A 26396-nucleotide genomic window follows, 5' to 3' on the forward strand; every position below is an offset into this window, starting at 1 on the left:
TACACGTTCGTTTGTATTGCACTTTGCTGCTGAACACTGCTTTGATATATTACTCTAAGTTACTGTTTAAAAGGCATTCTGGTAGAGAATGATGAAGAGACAGATGCTGACAGCTCTTTGGGTTAGTTGTTGTAACAACTACTTCAGATGCTGTAGCATTGAGGTAATTGGAATAGAAAAGTAAAAGTGACCCTGGGGCTAAAACATTCCAGAATCAAATAGAACAGAATGGGAGTGCTGGTTTGTGTCAGCACAAATTGTGTTACAGTTATTCAAATGGAAACTGTGTAAGTTTGTGCTCTTCGGCACTTAAAAGTGGTCCAAGGAGTAAGATGCTGTGGTGTTTAAAATTTGAATTTACATACTCTTGAAGAAGCAAGCCTTCTGCTCGTTTCAGTCATTCTGTGGTCAGGTAGAGATGGGACTAGAATAAAATCATGTTTCCTGTTTTAAAAGCATGTTTGCTGTTGGTTGACAAAGGAGATAGTGAAAGAAAAAAATGTGAACATATATGAGTGAATTGGCAGTCTCTTGTCAGCACGCTTGGACTAGGTGGGTAATTCCTGCATCTTTCCTCTCCCTCTCTATGAAATATACACTGGAGAAGATAATATTTCATTGCCCATCGAAGCTTGCTGCCAATTACCTTCTTCAGCTGCTCATGTATTTAGGAACAGATGGACAGAGGTGCAAGCCTGACCAGAGGTGTTCTCCTGAGGCGGTGTCACCGCAGGGGCAGAGCGTGGCCTCAGCACCCTCCTTGGTTGAGGGAGTTGGAGCAAGGGGCAGAGGAAGATGCTTTACCAGAGAGCATGAGTGTGCAGGGAGCTACTGCTGGGAGAGGGCTGGGGGTTTCCCCTTCTGCCTTGGAGCCAGTGGAAAAGGAACTGAAAAGAGCTTGGGAATTTTTTTCTGAGGGAGGAATATTTCTGATAGTTGTGTTCAGATACTGGCTTTGAAGTAATGTAAATAAAAATCCTTAGTGAAAATTATCTCAGCAGATTCCTTTTGGTATTTACACTCTGAAATAAATTTACTAAATTGAATTTTTTTCTGGTTTGTAGGCAAAAAATAGTTTTGAAAGATGCATGTGGTTGGGGACATTTTTGATAAAGAACATTCAGCAGAGTCCAACCCAGTCCTCCATACAGCTCCTTGTACCTTCAGCATCATCCCTAATCCAAATTTTACACACCTTTATTCCATAATAAGTAACTCCAGTAATCATATCATCTGACACAGTAAAATTGTGATGTCTTCCCTTCTTAAAAGGATGATGTTTTGAGGTTTTTTTTTTCTTTGAGGGAAAAAAAACAAACACATTTCTACATTAGGACTATTGAATAATTCAGTATGTTTAATGTGTTTAATTCATACAGTGTATTCTATGTGCTGTCTGCATGTGTTGTTCATTTCCTTGAGAATGGAGGCAGTAACATCAGTCCCTCACCTGCAGAAGATGAGCTGGAATTATCGATTCATTTGTTTTGAAGTCATGACCTTGTTTTAATTCAGCTCATCGGTTACTTGTGGCTAGGAAATGGGCAGTGTCTTGAGTGGCAGGTCGTACTTCTGAACAGCAACATTCTGGGTGTTTCTTCATGCTCATGAGATGCATAAACTTTCTTTTTTCCTGTAGCTTTCCACAGCTGTCACATGAGCTTTGCATAGATGATAACGAGAGATGAGTTTGAGGCTATCCATGATTATTTGGTTCTTCAGACCTGTGATTCATTTAGCATATTTTATCGGCAAAATAACTGTTGTTAAAAGCACTTACTTATGTAAAGTTCTTTTTAGTTGTCAGGAGCTGTGGAAAATAGATGTTACTTTGGTTTCTACTAATTTCTTTTACTACCAGATCCCAAACTTTGACTTTCATGTAATAGTGAAGACTTTGGTACTCTATGTTTATGAATGCCATAAACTAGAGAGACTATAACTGCTTATGCTTTCTGTATTTTATAAAATTCCTTAGGTATTGCACCTGCATGCAGAAATCAAAGGAGAGGAACACTGTATTTAGTGCTCACTGTCACAAATCAGGCATGAAATAATTACCTTGTCGTAAGTGGTCTTACAGTATTATTTAAATCTCCCTCAGGCTGCATTTTCTGTTACAACAGCAATGATTTGCAGTGAATTTTAGGGCTGAGAGTGAAGGAATCATTCTTTGGATAGCTCTGCTGGGTGATCTAATTGACAGTCTCCCCAGCACAGTCTTTGCAGGCAGGGATGAGGTGCTACATTCCTCTTCTGAAACTCCAGCTTCTCTGAGCTTTTTAGGGCAGAGCTATTGCCACCTACTGGAATCAGGGAAAAGATCCTTTTTAAAAATACCCTTCCATCATTTATTTTAAATGATGAATGCATTATTTAAATTTTCAGTCTGGTGTCATGGTTCCTTGTCTCTATCCTGCCTGGCTTGCCATTAATGTCATGGTTTGGGCCCAACATGGTAACAAAGGAACAGCCCCATGGCTGCTCACTCAAACCCTACACACACACACACACTGTGGGATGAGACACACACACACACTGTGGGATGAGGAGGACAAAGCCCAACTAGAAGCTCATGGGTCGAGACAAAGGACAAGGAGGGTTCTTCACCGATTAAGGTCCTGGGCAAAACAGACTCAAATTAGGGAAAAATACTAATTTAATTTCACACCAATCATACACACACAGGACACAGACAACATAAAGAGTAGGGCTTGCATATGTTACCCCCCCCCTCCCTTCTTCCCGGGCCCACTTCACTTTGTTCCCAGTTTCTCTCCCTCCTTCTCCCCCGTGGCACAGGGGGACAGGGGATGGGGTTTAGAGTCAGTTCACAGGCTGGGGGGTCCTGCTGCTCCTTCCTCCTCAGGAAGAAGGATTCCTTACAGGCCTTCCCTGCTTCCCTATGGGAGAGAGTCCTCCACGAACCTCTCCTTCCTGAGTCCTTCCCACGAGGTCCGGAGCTGCTCCAGCCTGGGCTTCCCACAGAGTCACGGGCTCCTTCGGGAACAAACTCCCCTGGCACCCGGATCTTCCAAAGCTGCGCAATCAGAGTCCACAGGCAGCAAATCCTCTGGCCACAAAATCCAAGTCCAGTGGCCAAGTTCACCCCTCCTGGCGCCTTCAGGGAATGTTCCACCACGTTTGTTCCTCAACGAGTGCAGGGGCACAGCTGCCATCTCGCCATGGGTTGCAGGGAAACTTCTGCTTGAGCACCTTCTTCCCCTTCTTCCTCACCAACCACCAGCACAGCTCTGCTTCTCCAGCACAGTTTTTCTCTTCTAATTCCTTCTCTGCTCAGGTGTTATCTCTGTTCTTTTGTGTGTTAATCGCTGAGGTGCATCTGTTGTCCCTCTAATGGCTCCTTGGCCGGGTTTGGAGCAGGGGGAGCTTCTCAGCTTCTTACCGAAGCCCATCCTGGGGCCCTTCCCCCGCTACCAAAAAACCCACCAAACCAGAGCATCTGGATAGATTTCAGTTGTAATGGCAGAAAGACAGTTGCTGGCAGTAATTAAAATGTTGTGTCTAAAATGCCGTTAGAAAAATCGAATGTAACAGAGCAGCACTTCAGATGAAAGTTTAAGTTGGCCAAAAGGTTGTTAGAACTAATAAAATATAAACTTGATCTATATTTTAAACTCCTTGTCCTTATGGGGTTTTGTCTCAGATTCAAATTAAAAAAGTTATTTTTACACATACACTTTCCTTTTGGTTTCAGTGGAAATTTCAGAATGATAATACTTTGTTCTCTCTTCACTTCCCATTGCAATATGTGGTTGATTTGGATTATAAGAGAACTGGTTATGCACAGTGTCACTTTGGAAGAAGCAGGGGCTGCTGCGTGGTGGAAGCAGTGAATGTATGAGTTAAAATCTCCACAGGGTGCCTGCAGCAGCAGAGCCTGAACCCAGCTGCCCACCTGCTATTCAGCTTGCTGGGCAGGCAGTGTCACAGGGGCTGGAACTTGGCAAAGAGGTTACCTGGATGATGAATTGAACCGGTAGTGCTCACCATTCTTCTGTCCCATCTGTGTTCTGAGTTTGGGTAGGATTTGCTTTGTTTTTCTAAATTAAACTGTAAAATCTCACCATTCTCTACTAACTTCATATACCAGGTTTCAACATGAACATATACTTTTTACAATGCCTTTGAACATCTAAAACTTTGAGATAGTTAAAAACGATATTTTTCTTCTGTTTCTGTATTGTTTTCTGGAGTGTTTGGAAGCATTCAGAAAAACAAGATTGTAATGCTGCAATAGAATATTTCATTTGGAGGTTGAACTTCCAGTAAATATTTCTGCTAAGTTACCTTCATACTGAGCTGCCAAAACAACCTTGCTTTCTTTTTCTTTGGTCTTTTTTGACCATGGGTTTTGGAATGACTTTTGGCAGTTGTAGCTCAAGTAATGTTTTTGAGATGATGTTGATGTTCCTTTGATAATACTACTGAGACATGGTTAACAGCATGTGTCAATAAAGGTGACTTGTTAAGTGCAAGTAAAAATACGAAGTCTGGATAGAGTTTGTTTTACTCAGCTTCAGATGTCTAAAGTTTTGACCTTGAGCTGTCTCATAGTTTCTTCACCGATGAAAGAAAAGATGCTGTTCCTTATTATTCCTTACTTGAAGCTGATCTTTGCCTGCATTTTATAGAATAGGCTTTGTTACATCATGCCGGCAATTCTTGCATGCTGCTCTGTTAGATTTCCATTAATGTTAAAATATTGATACCTGTTACTATTGAGCCCTGCATTCAGCCCTTTCCACCAGTATTCATTGAGGTGATCTGTTTTCATACCCCATAGGAAAGACGTGTCCTGGGAGAACTGATACTTATACAGTGAATAGGCAGCTGGTTGGTTTTTCTATTGTAACAAAAATAACTTCAGAAATTATTATTAAGTGAATTAAATGTAAAATTAGGTGAATAAAATAATATTAAATATTAGGTAGAGATTTATTTTATAGTAAATTTGTAGGAAAATCTAAAATGCTGCATTTTATATAATCATCAGTCCAATTTGTTTCAGTAATTTAGTTGTTAAGTGTTCACAGTGCAAGTAGATTCAATCAGAAACACTAAATGCTATTAGATCTGGAAACAGAAGCTAGAAATTCTCCAACTCAATTTTTGTTTATCAAATCTAGCGAAGGACTTCTCATTTAATGTTACCTTGCTGTGGCCTTGTATGACATCTAGTTCAAGTGATCTTTCTGTTCCTTTAGTTTCCTCTCATTTCATTTTTTTTGTGAAAAATTGGGGCAATTTTGAAATTTTTCACCAAAAAAGTAGAGAAATAAGCCATAGTTTCTTCTTTTTGTACCCAAAAGTGTCCAATGTTGAAAAGAAACACAAAATACCGTATTTTGAAACTGTCACCTATTGTCTAGTGATTGAAGTAATTAAAATGACCATAGATAGAAATGCATGAAGCACAGAGATATTCAGCTAAGATGTTTATGCTTAAAACTAATTAAGATTTTTCCTTTTGATCAGGTTTTAATTTTAATTCTGTCCATTAAAATTCTGTAGGTATGATTGTTAGTTGTTTGCTAAGTGAACAGATCATTGTTTTTTAATATTTGTATGACCTCTTACAAGGTTATGCATTATTAATATAATATTTGCATTATTTATTATTTGGTCATGGTTATGAAATCATGCCATTTAATTATTGCTAGTTTCTTTTAATTTGTACTGGGGTAAATCACGTGTCTAGTCAGGATGTGAATTAGGAGTAAGATAGGGCACTCTGTAGAGCACAGAGAGATGTTTCCTGAAATTTTTATTACCGTCTGGTACTCTGGAAGAGTAGGAAAAAGTCGATGTATATGAAGTGTGATAAAGGTAATTGAACATCCTATCATGAAAAACAGGTATTTGCTTATTTCTGCTCCCAGTTTTTAAGCATGGTGCAGCTGGGCCTGGTGTACATGTGTACTTAACAGCTTCTGTCAGCTCTTCTGAAATCTCAGATGGTTGGACTTTAACACTGGGTATAAATGTTATCCTGCCTTTCCCTGGTCCGAGTCAATTTCTCAAGGTAAGGAGAGTGCAAGAGACGATGAGAGAAGCTTGTCGGGCAGTGTTGTGTTAGTAGCAGAGATTTGTCTCTCTCCCCTCCTGGTAGATAGAATGAAAAATGAAGGCTGGAACACTTGTAGTGTGACAGCAGCGTGGGAAGTTGTAGCCAGCGGCCTGGAGGTGGCCTGCAGGACTTGGAAGGCACCAGAACAGGATGAAAGAAATCTAATGGAGTAGCAGGCTGAACTGTGAGAGAGCAGGAGTAGGATACAGCAATATGGAGGAGAACCTTCAGTCCAGAAACAAATCCCAAACAGAACATCTCTCATCAGGAGCTCAGAGTTAGGTAATTGTTATCTTGCTCAGGCCCACAGCTAATTAATGTCTTCGCTGGCACTGTCAGATGGTTGAGCTTCTTCCTTTGGCAAGAGGTGCAGCATTGAGTTGTCCAGTCTTGTGTGGTTACAAAAATACTGAAACATCCAGAACAGCAAACAATTAAGAGCTTCTTTGGTGTGATTAATATTGGAGAATTATTTGTCATGGGGAAAAATTGCTCCTGTTTTCCATCACTTGGTAGTCTGTTGCTCAGCCTATTCAGATTGAATAATAGCTTCAGCACTCAATTTTTTTGTTTGGATGCAGTCATAAAGCTGAAATGTCTCAGTTTGGGAAAATGCAGGTGTTAGAATTAAAACTCTCCAAAGGTTTTTACCTAAATAAATAATAACATAAAAAATGCATTCATCTGTGCGTAGGTGGCAGGGAACAGAGGTAAATTAGGACAGTGTACTAAGTGTCATGCAGGTGTGTGTTCTGATATGACTGAGAGTCATAGAATCACAGAATCATTAAGGTTGGAAAAGACTGTTTAAATCATCAAGTCCAACCATTAACCCAGCACTGCCAAGTCCACCACTAAACCATGTCCCTAAATGCCTTCTCATGCGTCTTTTGAATACCTCCAGGGATGGTTACTCAACCACCACCCTGGGCACCTGTTCCAATGTTTGATAATCCTTTTGGTGAAGAAATTGCTCCCAATATCCAATCTAAACTTCCCTCGGCATAACTTGAGGCCATTTCCTCTCATCCTGTTGAGATGTTGGGGGAACTTTTGTTACTAGGGAGAAGAGACCAACCCCCACCTTGCTTCAACCTCCTTTCAGGTATTTGTAGAGGGCAATAAGGTATCCCCTCAGCATCCTTTTCTCCAGGCTAAACAACCCCGATTCCCTCAGCTGCTCCTCATAGAACTTGTTCTCCAGACCCTTCCCCAGCTTCATTGCCCTTCTCTGGACATGCTCCAGCACCTCAACGTCCTTCTAGTGAGGGGCCCAAAACTGAACACAGGATTCGTGGACTTGCCAGTGCAAGAGTTCAGGGGGACAATCACTGCCCTAGTCCTGCTTGCCACACTATTGCTGATACAAGCCAGGATGCTGTTGGCCTTCTTGGCCACCTGGGCACGCTGCTGGCTCATGTTAAGCTGGATGTCAGCCAACACCACCAGCTCCTTTTCCTCCAAGCAGTTTTCCAGCCACTCTTCCCCAAGCCTGTAGCGTTGCCTGGGGTTGTTGTGGCCCAGGTGCAGAATCAGGCAGTTGACCTGGTTGAACCTCATACAGTTAACTTCAGCCCATCAATCCAGCCTGCCCAGGTCTCTCTCTAGAGCCTTCCTGCCCTCAGGCAGATCAACACTCCCTCCCAACTTGGTGACATCTTCAAGTTTGCTGAGGGTACATTCATTCCCTTCATCCAGATCATTGATAAAGATATTAAATGGAACTGGCCCCAGCACTGAACCCTGGGGAACACCACTCACTGACTGGCTGCCAAATGAATTTAACTCCATCATCCACCACAACTCTTTGGGCCCAGCCATTCAGCCAGTTTTTTTCCCAGCTGAGAGTGTACCTGCCCAAGCATGACAGAAGAGAGTTATGTCTTAGTGATGGGTATTTTTGTAAAGTGATTATTTCAGTAATATCTTCTCCTTAGGTAACTTAAATATTAAGTAATTTTTTAATTAATAGTGTGTATGAGCTATAGTGAAATACTCCTGTGATTGACTTCAGAAGATATCAGCAGTCTATAAAGTGTCTGTTTTTTTTATAAGAAAGGAGATAAAAGAGGGATCAGATCAGTAAAGAAAAGATGCTCAGTGTGAATAATTGATGGTTATTTCTGTATGTTACCTGCTACCTCCAAGCAGATCTGTAGAAAAAGCTGATTTAAATGTAAAACCTTATTAGAAATTAAGTTCTTACCCTATAACACACAATAATGAAAGCATCTCTAAAGTCTTTGGCTCTGTAATGCATAAAGCAACCAAGCTTCTGGTTTTGTTGGTGTTTTTAATTTTGTCTTTGATTATGTACTTTCCATTTCCCAGATGCAGAGTACAAAGTGATGGGCATTCAGCTTGAGGAGGATAATTTTCCTGTTGGTATTGTTCTAGCCTTAGTAGCTGCTATTAAACTTACTTAGTATGGAATGTGTTGCATAGGGAAAGGAATTGGCTTTGTCACTTCAGTTTAAGATTTTTGTGGTTTTGTTGTTATTTTGGACAGCAGCAATTACTACTGCTCTTATCCTTTAAAGTGCCTTGGTTTCTGTTCGTTGTGCAGGATGTCACCCACTGCTCTACAGGTATAATGGATAGATCCTATAGCAGGAGGTCTCAGCATGATAAAGACTACTTTTCAGTCATGTGCAAATGCATCAGCAATCTGCTGAGGTGCCATTTCCTTTCATGCTGTGAACTAAACTATTTTCCCAAGTTTTTGAAGTGCATGCTAATACTGTAAAAAACTCTTTGCCAGTTATAGCAAAAGGCTTCAATGAGTGTCCCAAAACACTGTGGGTATTTTTATGTAATGAAGGTTAAGCAATGTCTAGCTGAACACCATGAAATTTTATGGGTACATTTTTTCAAGGCTGCATCTGTTTGTTCTTTTCTGTGTTTTGTTGTTTGGTTTTTTTCAATTGCTGTCATCTGGTGTAAGAAGCTTCATCTGTGTATTTTTTAGCAACATCTGGTTTAATGGATGAGTTAATTCTCAGGGTAAACTACAAAGTCGAAGCAGTAGTGCAAACCTCTCCAGAGGGGGTGGAGCTACAGTGTATCTTCTCTGAGGCACAGTAGCTAGGGAATTGTGAGAAAGCTTATAAAGTATTGATTCAGACATTATTTGGGTTGAAATTAATCTGTTTGCCTTCAGGAAAGAGTTACATATTGCTCGGTACTTCAGATAGCATCTCACTGTGTGTATATAGAAAAATTAAACCTTGAAGGGAGCAGATTTATTTGTTTTTTAATCTGAATGTACTGATTTATAGTGAAAATATACCTTATGGTTTCACTGATTTCTATGGGTTGTGCTAACTATTTTGAGTGTATATGGATGGATAAGGGAGGCCACTTGATGGACAAGATAGAGCCAGTTTCCAAAGTTCTCCATAGTTACATGTTTGACTACCACTAAATTGTTACACAGTTAATCTGGAACCTTGCTAAATTCTGCCCTTTAAGTAATACAATGCTAGTTAGGGGTCTCTTCAGACAAGTAAATATCTCTAGACGAAAAAGAGAGACTTGGATTTGTGAGAACTAAGCCAAATGTCAGGGTCCAGATTCTTCTGTGGGATGAGTAATCTTGTGTATAAGTAATCTTAGTTGTTATCAAGCATCTTCCACAAAAACCTTTCTCACTCCAAGCAGCATCTACTCTGAATTATGTCTGTATGATCCCCTGGCCTTTCCATGACCGAGTGTCAGGTGAAAAGATGAGTCAATAAGCTTGGCATAAGTTGATATTGTTCAGTTGGATTGGCATGATATAAAAGTCAGCACTCAACACAGGAGACTTAAAAAGATTATCATCAGCTTGATAACCCAGATACAAAAGTCTGACATATGAGCAGGCCTTAAATAGTTTTACTCTTGTTAGAACAAAAAAAAATGGAGGATTAGTAAAACTGTGAATTAGGTGTAAAATCTGTCTGTACCATCAGCACCTGATGTTAAAGTTTATCTCGGAGCAGAAGGTGTAATTTTGAAGTATGCCTGTTCTAACAAGCATTTTATGGAGATGAATGATCACATTAGAGATTTTCTTTAGAAGTAATTTATTTCCTTAGCCTGATTCGATTTGAATTTTGACCTTTTAAGACTTCTGATCTAAATCCAATTAAGATGTTTCGGAAGAGCTTTAAAGACAATGAGAAGTCTGCAGCTTTCATGTTAAAAATGTATTAACTGTTCAGAATTAAACATTTAATTCCACAAAAGCCATATCTTTAAGGCTACACAGTCTTCACTCTACAGCAAAGCAAAGAATAATGGAAATTTGAGGAGAAAATCAGCTGGGTCTCTGTCTTGTGCTGTGCTCAATTGCCTGTGCTGTGTACTGCCCAGCCATTTTCCTTGCTGTGGTTTTCAGTGTTGAGCTTGAGAATTGGCCAAATTGGCTCAAGTATTAAGCAAATTTAGCTTAATTATCAAGGAAATGGTCCTACTCTGTTTTATCTTGTAATTAGCAATAATGTTTTGGACCACCCACACGAGCTCTTCTTTTCCCTTCTTTTCTGTGCTTTATGAAGGTAATTAACGAGGTTGAGGAGCAAAGCTTTAAATCTTCTGAACTACAGACCATATCTGATAAAGGGTGCAGTCTGTGATTCCGAAACCAAGCATATAATGCCCATAATTTAGAAATCTACTGCTGTTCTGCTTCATTTCCAATCAGTCAAATTGTTCGCATCAATTGTTGGAAGGTCAGATGTTCACTAATTAGAACAGGTGTGCATCTTAAATTATCTGTGGAAAATAGATAACAAAAGAATTCCACGGTAAAGATTTTCAATGTAGCACTGTCCAGTCTTCATTTTGGCAGTGATTTCAGAGGAAACTGTCTCTTTACTGTTTATACTGATAGGACTGTTACTCAGCATACTGGTATTTTTAAGCTCTTTGCACTGATACCTGAGTTTAGTGTTTCACTTGTCAGATGTTTGCGTGGCATTTTCCTCTGTGTGTTTCAGCTTGTGAAGTGCTGCTTTTCATCAGAGATGCTCTCTTCATGCAGGACAAAGTTCAGAATTTTATCTGGTAGTACATTATGTAGTAATTATTAGTATATCCTTCAGGAACGTAATATTTCTTGTACCAATACTAGTATAGCAGTAGAATTAGTGCAGTAACAGAGCTTGAGTAAGTCCCTAGCTTTGAAGGGGTGTTATTTTTGTATGTAGCAAGTACTGCAAGACTCCAGGAAATGCAAATATTTTTGCTTTTTCTCTCTGTACCGTGCTGGTTTACTACTGAAGGATAAGCAAACCACAGTTTATTACTGCAAGGTTTCTGTTAAATCCAGTCTCCAGTGCCATTTTCCTGTTTCAATGCACTGAATCTGCTTTCTTGCAACCAAATTCCTTCGTAGTTACAAGAAGACAGTGAAAAATAGATTAGTGTCTTCAACCATAACAGGCTTTGTAGCATATGGTTTTCCCTGGTATCCTTTGTGTTCTGCTCTGTCAAAAGTAGGACACATCCGGAGAAAGATGGTAGGGGAAGGAAATGTCCAGACCTTCTGGTGGGTGTGTCTGTATGAATCAGCAGGTTGGTTTGTGCTGGTGGTGGTGGATGCAGGATAATAAACCAAGTATGTCTTTGTTTATAGTAGTATAGGGGATATGGTTTAGTTAAGGACTTTTCAGTGTTAGGTTAACAGTTGGACTCGATTATCTAGAGAGCCTTTTCCAACCAAGGTAATTCTATGATTATGTGTGGAGAGAAAGCATGAGGCTTCTCTCTGAGGAGCTGTCAATCTAACTGAGCAGAATGGAGCAACCAGTCTCTGCATCAAGATGTTTTAAAATGCTAATCAGCTTGCATTCATTACTAAACACATGCAAATGAAATTAGAGTAACAGTGAAAGAAGCAAACATGATGTTAAAATGGTGTGAAACTGAGCAATCCTGGCATCTTGCAGTGGTGCAGATGCAGGGTGGGCAGCTACATGGGGCTGAGTGTGAGGTGGCAACAGGGTCACCTGCTGTTTTCTAATTAATCTTTCAACCACTATTTCCTTAACATGTAAGGAATGGACAGTTTAAACATTGTCACCGTTTGACTCAGGTCCGACAACAATGCTCTCGATCCCCTCCCCCCCCCCACCCAGGTAGGGAAGGAGAGAGAGAAAAAGAGAGAGACTTGGCTGGATTGAAAACTAAACTACACAGCTTTAATTAAAACACTAATGAATGATGAAAGAAAATATATACAATTATATACAGATATATTCAGGTATGGGCAAAAGCCTCTCGCCTCCCCCCAGCCCCAGCAACTCCCACAGCACTTCCCTGAACTGGGAAGAGTCCCGAGGAATCCCGGAGCTGCTGCTGGAGAAAGCACAGAGGGATGAGGGTCAGGAGAGCTCAAGCCTAAGGGTCGACGGTGATGGATGAACAGAGTCCTCCCCGGATGCCAGCCATGGCTGGAAGAGAAGGGAAGAAGAAGGAGGAAGGAAGTTGTCTTCTGTGTTCTCTGACCTTCCTTTGAGCTTACGTAGATATATAGAATGGAATATCTTTGGCCAATTTTGCTGTCTGTCTAACTCAGCCTCCTATAAGGGGGTCACAGATCTTCCCGTAGTGTCTGAGCCGGCAGAGTGCAGGTGCGGCCTTGAAGCCTCAGGAGTTAGAAAAACATTCCAGTGTCTTATCAGCCTAGCAGAACACACTGTTGCTAGTTAAAAGAAAGCCTACTGAAGGGAAAAAATCAGTAAAAAGAAAAATTGGCTTCATCCTGGCTCAAACCAGGACAAACATATGAATAGTTATGCAGCACAATTGTGTCTCTGTATGTCCTGTATCTGGGACATGACTCAAACCTGATATGACCTGCACATAATGAGGAGTGTGTAGAGTGGTAAGGAACATCAAGGTAGACACTAACAGGGAATGAGCCAAATCTTTTGCTTGTAAAGTTAAAAAGAATGTTGAGCCAAGCCATGAAGGAGTGAAGTGACAGAAGAAGGAACCTGGGGCACTGCTTAGAAGCAAGATGAAGTAGTGGAAATGATGGCAGCCATCCTTCTGGCTGAGAAAAGGTGAAAAATGCCTGCCGTAGAAGCTGCTGGTGTTTCAGGCAGATGGGTGGTCAGGCAGTGGCTGAGACCACTAATCTATTGTATCTGGGCATGAGGGCCATGTCTTTGAGAGGGATTTGGTCTGTTTTCTATGTGTTTTTCACCTCAAGACTGAAAGTGAGTCTGTGTGTGGTAGGTGAGATCAGCTTTCTGGGGAGCACGCAAGGCCAAGCAGAGAGGGCAGGAGGCTGCACCCTGGCCCTCGCTGCTTTGCTGTCAGCAAATGGCATCAGGGGCTCAGCATTTCTCCAGGGAGCACTGGCTCAACTTGGTCAGATGCTGCTCAAGGGCAGGGTGCAAGTGCCACTAAGGCAGCCTTAGGGTATGGCTGGGGTTTCAAATATGTATTTCTCCAGTATTTGTTTGGTTAACCTCTCTGTTTTAAGTGTCTATGAATTTCCAGGTCTCCTGCAATTAGTTGTGGGACTTCATGGTGATGTCCTGCATAAGTGTTGTCCTGTTAGTACCTCCATGCCAACATAAGGAAGGTTTCTGCCCCAGCTTTCCTGTAGCCCCTTCACTCACTGGAAGGCCACTATAATGTCCCCTTGGAGCCTTCTCTTCTCGAGGCTGAACAGCCCCAACTCTCTCCGCCTGTCTTTGTAGGAGAGGTGCCTCAGCCCTCTGATAATCTTCGTGGCCTCCTCTGGACTTTCTCCAAGCTCTCCATGTTATTCTTATACTGGGAGCTCCAGAACTGGACACAGTACTCCAGGCGGGGTCTCACAAGAGCCGAGTATGTTACCCATTGCCCTGAAGATTCTTTAATATGAAGATTTTTTTGTTTTTTTCAGATGTTCAAATGAAACAGTATTCAAAAAGGAGGATTTGTTCTGGGCATACAATTTCTGCCCCACTCCATACTCTTGGACAGCACTTCTGGGCCTTATTTTATACTTGGTTTTCTTTGCACCTGGTAAGCAAATGCGTGTTTTTGCATATAAGTTTAAAAATTGTTAAGCTAAAATGTCAAATAGTAAGGCTACATGATACATTTACTTTTGAGTCCAGCCATTAAACTGAAATTGATCTTTTTTTAATAATTCTTTTTTTCTTAGGGATGGGTCCTATGCCCTGGACTGTCAATTCTGAAATTTACCCCCTTTGGGCTAGAAGTACAGGAAACGCGTGTTCCTCTGGAGTCAACTGGGTTTTCAATGTGCTTGTGTCCCTGACGTTTCTGCACACAGCAGAATATCTGACCTACTATGGTAAGAAACAGTATGTGTCTGTGTATGTGCTGCCACCACTGGTGCAGAGATTTTCTGCTGATTCTGAGTTGCTTAATTGGTTTTGCTATGAGATGTCAACTGTGAATGCAGTGTTCTGAACTCATGATGGTTTAGTAAAACTAGAGACCTGGTACAACCTGCCTGGATCATAGAGTTTGGTCCAACTTTCATAAGAAATGCTTCTTTCTGTTCTTAACTGAGAACCTAGACAGTTGATTAAAACAAGGAAGCTGGAAAAAAACCCACTTGACTTAGTGAAATATGCTGATTCCCCCTAAAGGAGACAGCATCCTAATTTTCCAGTTTCTGGAGGTATCCAAAGCCAATATCAGATAGTCCTTGCAGAAATAGCTGTTGCTACTACCCCACTTCCAGCTGTTGATTAAGTCCTGTCTGCTGGAACCTGCAGAGAATTTGTCAGATTACTGCTCAGCCACTCCAGGACAAGTCATTTAAATCATGTTAAGCTGCTAGGGAATTGATGTGACCTTCACATCATTACTGGTACAGATTCTTTCAGCTTTATTTGTCATTCCTTTGAGTCATCAGTCTAGAAACACATGGCAGGTAAATGTTGGTCCTTTGGTACTTTCTCTGCCCCCCTAGGTAAGGTGGGTGACAGGGGGAACAAGCTCTTTCTTACTGCTAATTGTCTCTGCAGGGGACTTTTAAATAATAATTAAGTGTAAGAGTCTCAAGCATTATTTTAATCTTGACTTTTTGCTTAAGTTTCTCACTTCTGGGGGGTTGTCTTGTGTCCTTCACTGTTAAGATAAACTAAGAAAGTTCTTGTCTTTCATATCTGCTTTTTCCATTGGGTATGCAACTGTTTAATTATTTTTTATTTTAACAGTGGAATGACTTGTCCAAAGGAGATGTGTATTATCTTCCACATTAAATGAAATTGCTTTTGTTAATTTACTCCCTTGTGGAGCGATGCCATAAAGCAGCCTTCTCCTACACCCCAGGCCCCACAGCTTGTTGTTTTAATGATGCCTCTCCAAGCATTGCTTTTACACACTCCCTTTGATATCTGCAGCCTGCTGCTCCTGCTGCTCCCTCTGCTCTGGAGCAGAAAAAAGATGGGAACTTCTTTGACTGACTGTGTATATTGTTTTACATTCCAGGAGCCTTCTTCCTCTATGCAGGGTTTGCTGGCTTGGGACTGGTTTTCATCTATGGCTGCCTTCCTGAGACCAAAGGGAAGAAACTAGAGGAAATTGAGTCTCTGTTTGAAAGCAGGCTGTGTACATGTGGTATGTCAGATTCTGATGAAGGGAGGTATATCGAGTATATTCGGGTGAAGGGAAGCAATTACCATCTTTCTGACAATGATGCTTCTGATGTGGAATAATTTTCAGCTGCTGATGTATTTAATCATTTAAAAGCCTTCTGGGGGGAAAAGCAGCTCTCTGATGACCTCACTACCCTGCTTCTGGTCTGGTTCTCCTTTCTACTGTCTAGTTAAAAATGCCTTCATGTTCAAAAAATACTCTGTCTTGGGAGGAAATTTAATATTCTAGTGTTTTCTTGATAACTAAAAGCAATGGCTTCCAAAAGAGATTGCATTCCACGATTATGTGAATTCACCAAGCGTGCACGACCGAGGTATTTAGTAGGGTGCACTATACCAGATGAATACAGAAGGTTATCCTAGGTGGTCAGTGGTTGTCCTTATCTTCAGTGCTGACAAAAGATAAAATAATACAATAGCTAATCAGAAAGCAGCTGACATCTGTCAGATCCCCATCCCATAGCAGCCTAGCAGATAGCTCTGCTGTGCAGTACATCCAATGATGAATGCATAAGCTGCTGTAAGGGTAGCCATTTAGAGGGTTTACCTCACTAAGAAAATACAAAGATCTGCTATATCTGTCAGAGGGAACATCTCCCAGATTTACCCTAAGACAATTTCCGTTTTTATTTATTTGAGATAACAAGTAGAGAGCCACGGCCACCTGGGTAGAGGTTCCCTAGGGTGCTGTGGGTCTGTGTTACAGCAGGTTGTCCAGCCACTGCTGCTCTGCAATTAACACTACGGCTGGGAGTTGGTGTTTGTGAGAGAAACTGCCAGATTTAGCTGCCTGACAGCAGGACAGCAGAAGATGTACAAATGAACTGGTACATGTTCCTAGGTACAATGTAGAGGCTTCAGTTAGTTGGAAAAAAATATTTTTGTTTTCCTTTTTTTTCCTAAGAATATTTGGGTCTATGCCTAGTTTTGAACACAAAATATCATGAGCTAAAAGAAAGAAAAGGAGGGGAGAGGTTTTGTGCTGCTAAATGCACAGTGGTCATCTAGCACTTTTTGCTTGCAAATAATCATATTGCCTTCAGTTTATCTTCATTTGTGCAGAGTAAATGAATCCTAACACATTTTTCCTTCAAATGCTTTTAGTCAACCAGTGTCTTGCTGGATTTAAAGGGAAATATTAGCAATGGGCAGAAGCCTTCATGTCATATTAATTACCTTACTGAAGCATTGCAAACTTGTCAAGAAAATGTCAGGCACAAAAATCAACTTGGCTGCCTTTAGCCTGGTAATGAACATGTGAATGGTATTTTATTCACCTGCCATGCTCGCTTGCCTTGGCAAATTGAATTTTATGCAGCTACATAAAAATATTATGGTGGGGTTTTTTTCCATGCCCTTTCCTCACTGCTTTAATTCTTCAAAGATGTGAGTTTGAAACCATCAACAATTCAAATTCTTATCTTTGAAACATTTACTTCATGAAAGAATGTGGAAAATCTCCTCTGACTGTGGGCTGTCCCCCATTCTTTGGTAAAAATACAGTTATTTTTCATTGTGTAAAGATTAAAGAAGTTGTTAGGTCTATTAGCTTTTATAAATTTGCTTTGTGGACTTTTCTTGGGTTAAAAAATGTTTTCAAAGTAGAATTACTATCAAAACTGAGACTGGAAATTTGTTACTAAATTATTTTTATCAGATAACATGAGGTTTTGTTGTTGTAAAGAGAATTGTCATTATGTTACCTGATCTCCTAGGGGGGGAGACTGAACTTCAGCAATTTGGTGTATTTTATGTTATTTTCTTTTTTACTTCATTAATCAAAGAAGTATTTGTGGAAAGAAAACATTTTGAAGCATCTTTCTCTGACTTGACTGGGACTAAAGGGGGAAGCCATAGCTGGCAGAGGGAATTTTAAACGGTGAGAGGGCTGGATTCTCACCCCTTCCGTCTCTCCTCCCCTTTAAGCGCACAGTATTTCTATGCTTAAAAGCACCAGCTGTTGAAAATGCTCAAGTCTCCAGGCCTATTTTCCAGTGCACCTGCCATGGGATGTCTCTATTAGGCTGTCACCTCTTTGAAACCTTTACCGAAGGTACAGTACCTGAAATGAGAAAAAGGGTTACTTGGCACAGATGAGAACAAACTAGTTCTAAGGCGAAATTGGTTTCTCCCTGAAACTGGAAAATGAATGTTTGAAGACAATTGTTTGGTACAGTTTTGTCATGCAGAACAGCATGTGAATAGGTGTGTCACACCCAGCCTGTGCTCATGTGGTCTGCTACACAGAGAAAGGCTTCAGTAAGTGTTTCCTGGCTTTTCAGAGTAGGGACTCACAGCTCTGACCCCCCCAGAAGCAGGAGCCCAGACTCATCATTACACTTAGGAATGTTCCCTTGCTTAGCATCTTCTGCAGGAGCAGGGTGCAGGCCAGGGAGGGTGTCCCTGTGCCAGCACCATCTCAGTGCTGACCCCACTCTTCCTTGCACTTGTGTCCATCCACAGGGAGAGGAAACCACTGCGCTTACTGGGCATGTTCAAAGCAAAGTCACTGTCACAAGATCAGCCTCTTTTGTTTTGCAGGCAGTGCTGGGGCTTTTTAGCAGCAGAAGACCATCTTTCTCTGCCAGCCTTGTTTCACGGATGTTCTCAAGGGGTGCTCGGTTGCTCAAAGCACTGGGCTCATTTTCTCATGCAACAAATTTGATCTTACTGGAGCAGTTTTCTGAAGGTTTGCATCCCGTGCCCTTTTTCTTGAGGCAAAATGATTGAAACAACTGCATTTTATTCATCACTGCTATTGGCTATGACAGTGCATTGGCTTCTTTATTGTCACTCCCCCTTTCCCTCCGTCAAAGAGTTGGGTTTAAGTCTTCCTTTTAGGGTTACTTTACTCCAGGACAATATTCCATATCTTCGAAACACTGAACCCAGTACCAAGCATCACGTGTAATAAAAATGAGATCAAATACTTGAAATTAATCTTACACAATTAGGGTTTTATTTTTAGAACCTGTGAAAATGTATAATGTATGAAGAAAATTAAACAAAATGTTTCTATTTTGCAAAGGTTTTTTATATTTGTTCATATTTTAAGTTTTAAGAGATTTTTGCTAAAGGTGGACTTAGTAACATTCCAGATAAAAGAATAAGAAAAAAGTGTAGCTGAATAGTTTCTTATGACAGGATTTTAATTTATGAAGTAGCATAAATGGTATGTCTAAGCACAATATTGTTTTATTGAAAGCTTTTCTGCAGAAGTTGTGAAATTGTTTCTTCACAAGGACTGCACACTTAATTCAGGTATTCTGTGCATCAGGAATGCTAGAGTAATACTGCTGGTAGACTTGGGCATATTGGTGATACACAACAATTTGAGATATTTTAATTCTGATAAATCTACTGGCTCTATATGTTTTGGCCTAAGAGCAAGTATAAAATAAACAAATCCTGATGCATTTTTCATCTTTTTAAATTTGATTCACATACAGTAGTTTGTTCACCATGGTGCAAATCTAAAGTGTTGGGTGGACTGAGATAATTTGCCACTTGTTTCTTCTTCTGGTCACTGATCAAAAACCAGTTTTTAACAAGAGCAGCAAACCTGTTTTGAAGATAGAAATGAAGCAAGGCCCCAGGACTCATTTGAGGGGGCTGAAGTTGCATTGCCTTAGATCACACTCGTACATATTGCTACCTAGTGAGTTGCAGTGATAGCTGTGTCAGAAATGTTGGGATGCATTCCAAGGAGTATTGTTCCAATGCCAATTTATTTTTGTGTGAGTTGGAAAAATCTGCATTTCACTGGTGTAGGAGATAGGGTTGGGAGGGGAGAAGGAAGAAACTGTGCATCAAAAGCCCCACAGTCATGTTTCAGTAGAGATGGGTGTCATAGCCAAAAGGAGCCATGTCTGACTTCTCTTCCATGAGAGAGAAGGTGGGATGAAGGGACTGTGCTTGTTTCTGTGGGTGGGAATGGGAGTGAAGAAGCACACAAGTGTTATTCTCCTGTGCCCATGCGGAGGTGAGAACATGTCAATGGCGTTTGCAAAACTACTGTTTTTTTCCTTGGTGAAATCTCTTTTGCCCTCCTTAGTCACTCTGAACACTGGGGAGTAGTTTTGACTTTCAGGACCTTCTACAGGCCCTGACAGGGCCTTTGCTTTGGCCATGAGGGTGTTTGGTGCTGTCCCACAGGCAATGGACTAATTAAAGGTAGACCCTGCACTTCTCAGCTTTATACCCAACTTCCTATTTCTCAACATCAACACTATTATAACAGGGTCTTGACATTTTACTTGTACTTGTGTAAGAAGCTTTCTTAGCTGAACATGACTAAGTGAGAAAGGCAGAGTCTTCATAGCATAGAGACATCTCGGGGTAGAAATCAAGGCAGAAGAGACAGTTCTGCAAAGCACTTTAAAGAGTAGGATACTTGTGCAGTTTTATTCTGAGAGAGTCAAGCTGACCAAGCCCATCCCTCTGCATTGGGAAGAAAATCCAGCTCAGTGTACCAGGCCAGAAGCAGATAATGCCACAATACGTGCTTTATGGCAACATGTGTCTTTATTGCGGGTAACATTTACAGCTTACATGTAGCTGCTGCCTATCAAGTGACTCAATTGTTCTCTGGATTTTAACAAGTCACATTTTTGTGCAAGAATCTTAGCGGTTTTCTATGGATCTTCATCGCCTTGTGTACAGTACAGTTAAGCATAATCCACAAAGTGGTCTAGGTTGTGGCAGTGTTACAGATGTCAACACAGTAAAATCTAGGTGAACATTGTTAAAGAAATATTGTTGTTTGTGATACTGGAGGTAAAAACTCCTTAAAGGCACCTATCTATAGATTTTAAAAGTCTGAAAAAAATGGCAGTTCTTATCTATTTTGTGTATGTTTTCATATAGAGAAAGAGTTTTTTATGTGCCAATAACCATCTCTGTAGTGTTTTGTAACTGAGTGTTACTGGTGTTGCAGAGTTCTGTATATGGGAATATACTTTAGCCACAATGACCTGTTGTTGTGAACCAGCAGCATGTTTATAACCTTACTCACACCTCTCATCAGAGGTGCTTGCTCATCAGCTTCAGTAGAGCTCACTCACGCCAGGGGAAGTTTGACCAGCATCAGGCCTCAAGAATACAGAGTTTATCTAAATCCCTGCTCTTTCACATCATCCCTAGACAGTATGTGACATGTGAATGATCTGGCACGTGTGATTATAAAGCTTCAACTCGGATTCAGTCGCAGTCCTCAATTCTGTGGAGTTGCAGTTTGTCAAAGTTTGGGTTGGTTCTTTATCCCATTTATATAAATAAGGGATGCACTGATTAATTATTAATAATGTCCACCTGTTTCTGAAGGAAACATCAGTTTCTGAAGTGTTAAAATAAAGGCAAATTTCTCTTGCTGCCTTAAACATTACACAGACTTTAGAGAGGACTGAATGTATGACCATCATCGTGACTTCTGCAGGAGGAACTTCGTGGATCCTCAGCAGGTGTGAAACAGGGTGGTTTTCTGGTGCTGGGATGCTGCGTGACACCGCAGGCCCACCTGCCGTCCATTCGATTTTAACTTAAGTAGACCCCATGAAATCAATAGAATTGTTCATATGCTTGATCTTCTCCATGTGCTCAGTGTCCTGCTGGTCCAGGGCATGGCTGGGAAGTGGCACAAGTCACATCTCCACTTTCCATTGGGCATCTTGCAGCCCTACAAAAGTGTTAACTGGATCTTTTAGTGACAAATTCTATGTAGAATATGCGAGACATTATTGGAGACCAAATTGATAGTCATGCTTCCATGTGGAACAGCAACACGCACATGACACCATCAGGCACGCTGTAACCCCTGGGTGTGTGTTACAGTATTCAGTACAGAACAGGTTTTGGCAAAACTCATTGTCAGGTTGTCCAAGTTATTTCTTAACCACGTCAAACGTGCCATTTTCTTTCGCAACCAGTCAAGCCTATAATGTATGAAAGTGTTGTACATTTTCTGAAACTTACGTGATGTAAGATTATTTAATTGACTTCTGTTCTGATTGCTTTAATGAAGTTTGGTCTTTACATACAAATGGATATCTTCAAAGAATTGTCAGTGCCAGAAATGTAAATGAACAAAATAAAAGGTGAGATACTTAATTACATAATCCTTCTCAGGGTTTCCTTTGTTTGGGTACTCTGGTCTCCTTTTAGAGACACACAATTGCATTGCTCAGCAAAATGTGCTAAAATAGCCCATGGTCTTGCCTGAAATCCCTTGCCTGGCCCCTCCCTGGAGGTGTTCAAGGCCAGGTTGGACAGGGCTTTATGCAACCTGCCCTTGTGGGGGGGGGGGGTTGGAACTAGATGATGTTCTAGGTCCCTTCCAACCCAAACCAGTCTATGATTCTATGAAAAACCATAAGGAAAAGAAAAAGAAAAAAGTGGGAATAGCTTTGATTATGATCTTAATGTTATTTATTTCAAACCAGAGAACATTTCTGTGATGATAACACACCAGACAAGTGTCCTTTCCTTCCTGGAGGGTTTGTTTGAAGAGCTGAATGCAGCTGCACAGAACTGCCAACTGCCCCAATATCCCCACATGGGTTTCCAGTGTCCCCTGCCCAAACACAGCCCAATTTTGTGGCAGCAATTTATACCTTCAGACTTGATTATTGACTGGGTAAAGGGCAGAAGTTGCTTTTTTCTAATGGGGAAATGTCCTAATGCTGTGTGTTTTATTAAGAAATTGCTAAACGGGATTGATGATTAATGAAGAGCAGCAGGACAGTGGCCGTGCCGGGCTGGGGGCTGCCCTTGCCTGCTTGGCAGAGCTCTGTCTGTGGCAGAGCTTATCTCCTGGGGGAGAGAGAGGAAGCTGATCATTTTGCATTGACAGGTTTTGGTTTTAGGTTTCTGGCTAATAGTGCTCATCAAAGTGATGAGTGGCTGCAGTTCAGATTACTTGTCACAAAAAGCACACAGCAGCTTTGTGGGATAGTGAAAAGCTGGTGGCTCTGTGGTCAAACGCTCCATTTTTTTGCCTTCTCCCATTTCCCTTAGCTCTAGCTGCTATCACAAAACAACTACTGATGGATTGATTCCTGCACTGCAGGCAGTGGCAGCACTCGTTTTCAAATCTTTGTCTTTTCTGGATCAGACCTCCTAGGCATCAAGGCAGAGTGGTGCTGCATCCAAACCAAAGTCATCCTTACAGTCCTGGGTGGTCTTTGCTTTGTGCATGGCATGAAGTGCTTGATTTCAAGGCTGCCACAATTTGTAGGAAATAGCTGGTAAGCTTGTAAAAAAAAAAGAGAATTATATTTTTTCTAATCTTGGTGATCCCCCACTGAGTCATTCTGGGTTGGTTCAAGAGACCTGCTGGCGATCATGGCTGAAGCCAGCAGTCCTCCAGCCATCCCCTGCCCATGCAGAGCTCCCTGAGCTCTTCAGCTGCTGCAATTTCACTTCCAGCTCATTTGTTTGACCCAAAATGAGTAGCATCACACCCCTTATCTTTTTCAGTATTCCAGAATACTGAAAAGAAGAGCAGGGTGTCTTAGATGGAGCAATAAGGTGCATATTGTATGAAGGGAGAGAGAGGAGCATGCATCCAAAATGACCTACAAGATATTAAGACTATCCCCATGCAGGGATGGGCTTAGGTGCTTTTTATTGCAAGAAAAGAAAAAGGGCCAGGGAGATGAAAACCTTCCAAGAAACTTCCTATTCTGTGGATTATTCTTCAGAAAAGATCATGCTGAGTAAATGGATCTGCACAAGGACCCAGGAGTTGCACATGGTGTGAGGAGAGGAGAAGCTGCAGGACACTGGTGCTGGGGAGCACATCCCCTGGGGGGGGCTCAGATATGAGGAGGAAAAATCAAGCCCTCCCCTTCAGCTGAGCAGTGAATCACGTGCTCATCTTCCCATTGGAAAGAGAGTTTCTGCTCTTCTTTAAATTTCATTAGAGGTAGTGAAAAGAGGATGGAGAGGGGAGAAGGTCCATGCCTGAAGGATCAGTGAGGGTTTTGGGGAGGTGGTTGGAGATGCACAAGCAGTTTGGGGGCAGAGGGAGCTGGATTAGCTAAACTTTGCAGATATACATGAAACCGAGATTGGATCAGGTTGCCAAGGAAACATGAGCAGAAAGAGCAAGGAGTAAATCCTTAGCAGTGGCTCAAGGAAGGAAACAGGACAAAGTTTGGGGGACAGTTCATGAGCTGAGTGTGTGGGTACATGGTGACTCTGCTATGCCACCACTTGATGACAGGAGACACCATTAACATGTCCCAGGTGGAGGGAAGCACAGATGGAAGATGGGTACTGGGCTGAGGATGCAGCAGCTTCTGCACAGCAGTTTGTTCACTGCTTCATCTATCAAGACTACATACAGTGAGAGAATTCCCCCCATGCCCCTGCCTGGCACTGCGCTCCAGCCCAACCCTGCACTGCCACCACACCCTGCCCTTCTTGACAGGGGCCCTCCTGCTTCAGGACATCCAGGTGCATTTTGTTTAAATGGACCTAATTGCTGAGCATTTACGTGTATCCTCTGCCAGTGTTGCTCCTCACCATCTCACCTCCCTGATTTTGAGTCCCTGATGCAGCTGGGAAGTGGTGCATTGTAGTAAGCCTTGCTGGTAAACTGAGGCTTGTTTTACTATCTTCATGGCATGAGTGATCAAACCCTGGCTGACTGCTCCCTGTTAACTCCTTTATTTTGTCCAGGATGTCTGATATGACAGTGTGCCCTGTTAGTGGACTGGCACAAGATGTGACCACAGTCAGAGCTGACCTCTGATGCTATGTAGATTCTCCCACTCTCTCCCTGGTTTCTGGGGTACCTGTAACCCCCAGGTTGGCTGTGGAGGCACAGAAGAGGCAACTACACTTGACAGAGACCAAAAGAGGGCTATCAAGATGGTAAGGGACTACAGCACCTGTCTTACAAAGAAAGGCTGAGAGACCTGGGGCTTTTCAGTCTAGAGAAAAGAAGACTGAGAGGGGATCTTATAAATGTCTATAAATCTCTGAAGGATGGGTGTCAAGAAGGAAGCTCCAGTCTCTTTTCAGTCGTGTCCTGTGATAGGATCAGGGGCAAGGGATGCAAGCTAGAGCACAGGAAGTTCCACCTCAACATGAGGAAGAACTTCTTTACTGTAAGGCACTGTAAAAGACTGCCCAGAAAGGTTGTGGAGTCTCCTCTAGAGACTTTAAAGACCTGTCTGGATGTGTTTCAGAGTAACCTGCCCTAGATTCTGTGGTGATCCTGCTCTGGCAGGGGGATTGGATTTGATCTCCAGAGGTCCCTTCCAACCCCTAACATTCTCTGTTTCTGTGATTCACCGTGCAGCACTGGAGCTAAGCTAGGGCTGGTGCTGGTGTCCCTGCCACTCCTCTCGGGAATGAGCTGGTTCTGGGGTGAAACATGGCTGCTTGTCACTGCTGCAGGGAAACATGGGTGAGCAGAGGCAGGAGGGGCAGGAGATGTGCTCCAAGGAGGTGGGTGCAGAGCAGGGCAGCAGCACCCAGCCTCGTTCCTCACATGCCTACAGCTCAGCTGCCTCCATCCACAGCAGCAGCCATGGTGAGCAGTCACAGCTTCCCTGGGGTCACCTAACTGCTGTGGTTTATCCCCCCAGCCCCAGCCCAGCCATGGGGTGACAGTGGCTGTCCATGGCCTGGAACATCCTGCTCCAGCTGGCCCTGCTCTGAGTGGGTCTTGGACTGGGCAAGCTCAGAGATCCTGACCAGCTTCAGCATCTCCAAAATAGATCTGTTTGCAGGAAGCATAGCTTCTCTCAAGAGCAAATCTCCTTACAGACCTCCTGGTTCCTGAGAGTTACCCCAGCCCAAGAAACAGAGTAAGTCTTCTGAAATATGATGTATTATCTTTTCCTTGGCCCTGCTCTGAGTGGGTCTTGGACTGGGCAAGCTCAGAGATCCTGACCAGCTTCAGCATCTCCAAAATAGATCTGTTTGCAGGAAGCATAGCTTCTCTCAAGAGCAAATCTCCTTACAGACCTCCTGGTTCCTGAGAGTTACCCCAGCCCAAGAAACAGAGTAAGTCTTCTGAAATATGATGTATTGGCTTGTCCTATGAACAGTCACAGCTCTGGGTCCTTTGGCCCAGCCAGCCTGCGTATGCTCAGTGTGACACAGTGGCAGTAAATCACAGCCCTCTCTCTGCAGGTGTGCACAAACACAGCTGGTTTGGAAATGTTTTATCACAGCTCTACTAAATACTACAATGGGTCTCTTGCAGCCTCCCACCTGATCTTCACTGACCCCACTGTCTTTTGGCCCAGGACTCCCCATGGCTCCCACCCATCAGCATCCTCTGCAGCCCATGTGCGAGCTCCCTGCGCACTGGGCTCCGTCGGATGTCACATCCAGAGAGCTGCAGCCCCCAGAGCGAGTGCCCTCCAGGGGTAGGATGTGAATTTACAGCAGTAGAGTGAGGGAAGAGCATTTAGGATTTGGCTCACAGAGGAATGAGACCATGTTGGAGTTCTTCCACCAGCCCTGGAAAAATCAGGTGAAATAAAGCATCTGAGCAGAGGAGGAGACTGGCACTGAGATAAGGAGGAAGCATGATTATCCTCTCATGCAGTAATAGTAATATAAATACTTTAAAATACTTTTGTAGTCATTACTAAAGAGCTCGCTGCCTTATTTATCATCATTGCCAGCACACATACCACTACAAAGATAGTTTTATTTCTTCTGATTGCTTT

General features: G+C 42.2%; 1 protein-coding gene across 1 annotated transcript in view; it reads left to right on the plus strand.

Moving 5' to 3' along the window:
• SLC2A13 (solute carrier family 2 (facilitated glucose transporter), member 13) overlaps positions 1 to 15768 on the plus strand; it is a 131273-nt gene extending 115505 nt beyond the window's left edge. The window contains exons 9-11 of the mRNA XM_009996789.1: positions 13977 to 14098; positions 14241 to 14393; positions 15542 to 15768. Of these exons, the coding sequence (XP_009995091.1) occupies positions 13977 to 14098; positions 14241 to 14393; positions 15542 to 15768 (502 nt within the window). The remainder of the gene's footprint in view (positions 1 to 13976; positions 14099 to 14240; positions 14394 to 15541) is intronic.
• The last annotated feature ends 10628 nt before the right edge of the window (positions 15769 to 26396 follow it).

Source organism: Chaetura pelagica, unplaced genomic scaffold (assembly GCF_000747805.2).
Source record: "Chaetura pelagica isolate M959 unplaced genomic scaffold, ChaPel_1.0 scaffold534, whole genome shotgun sequence".
NCBI lineage: Eukaryota > Metazoa > Chordata > Aves > Apodiformes > Apodidae > Chaetura > Chaetura pelagica.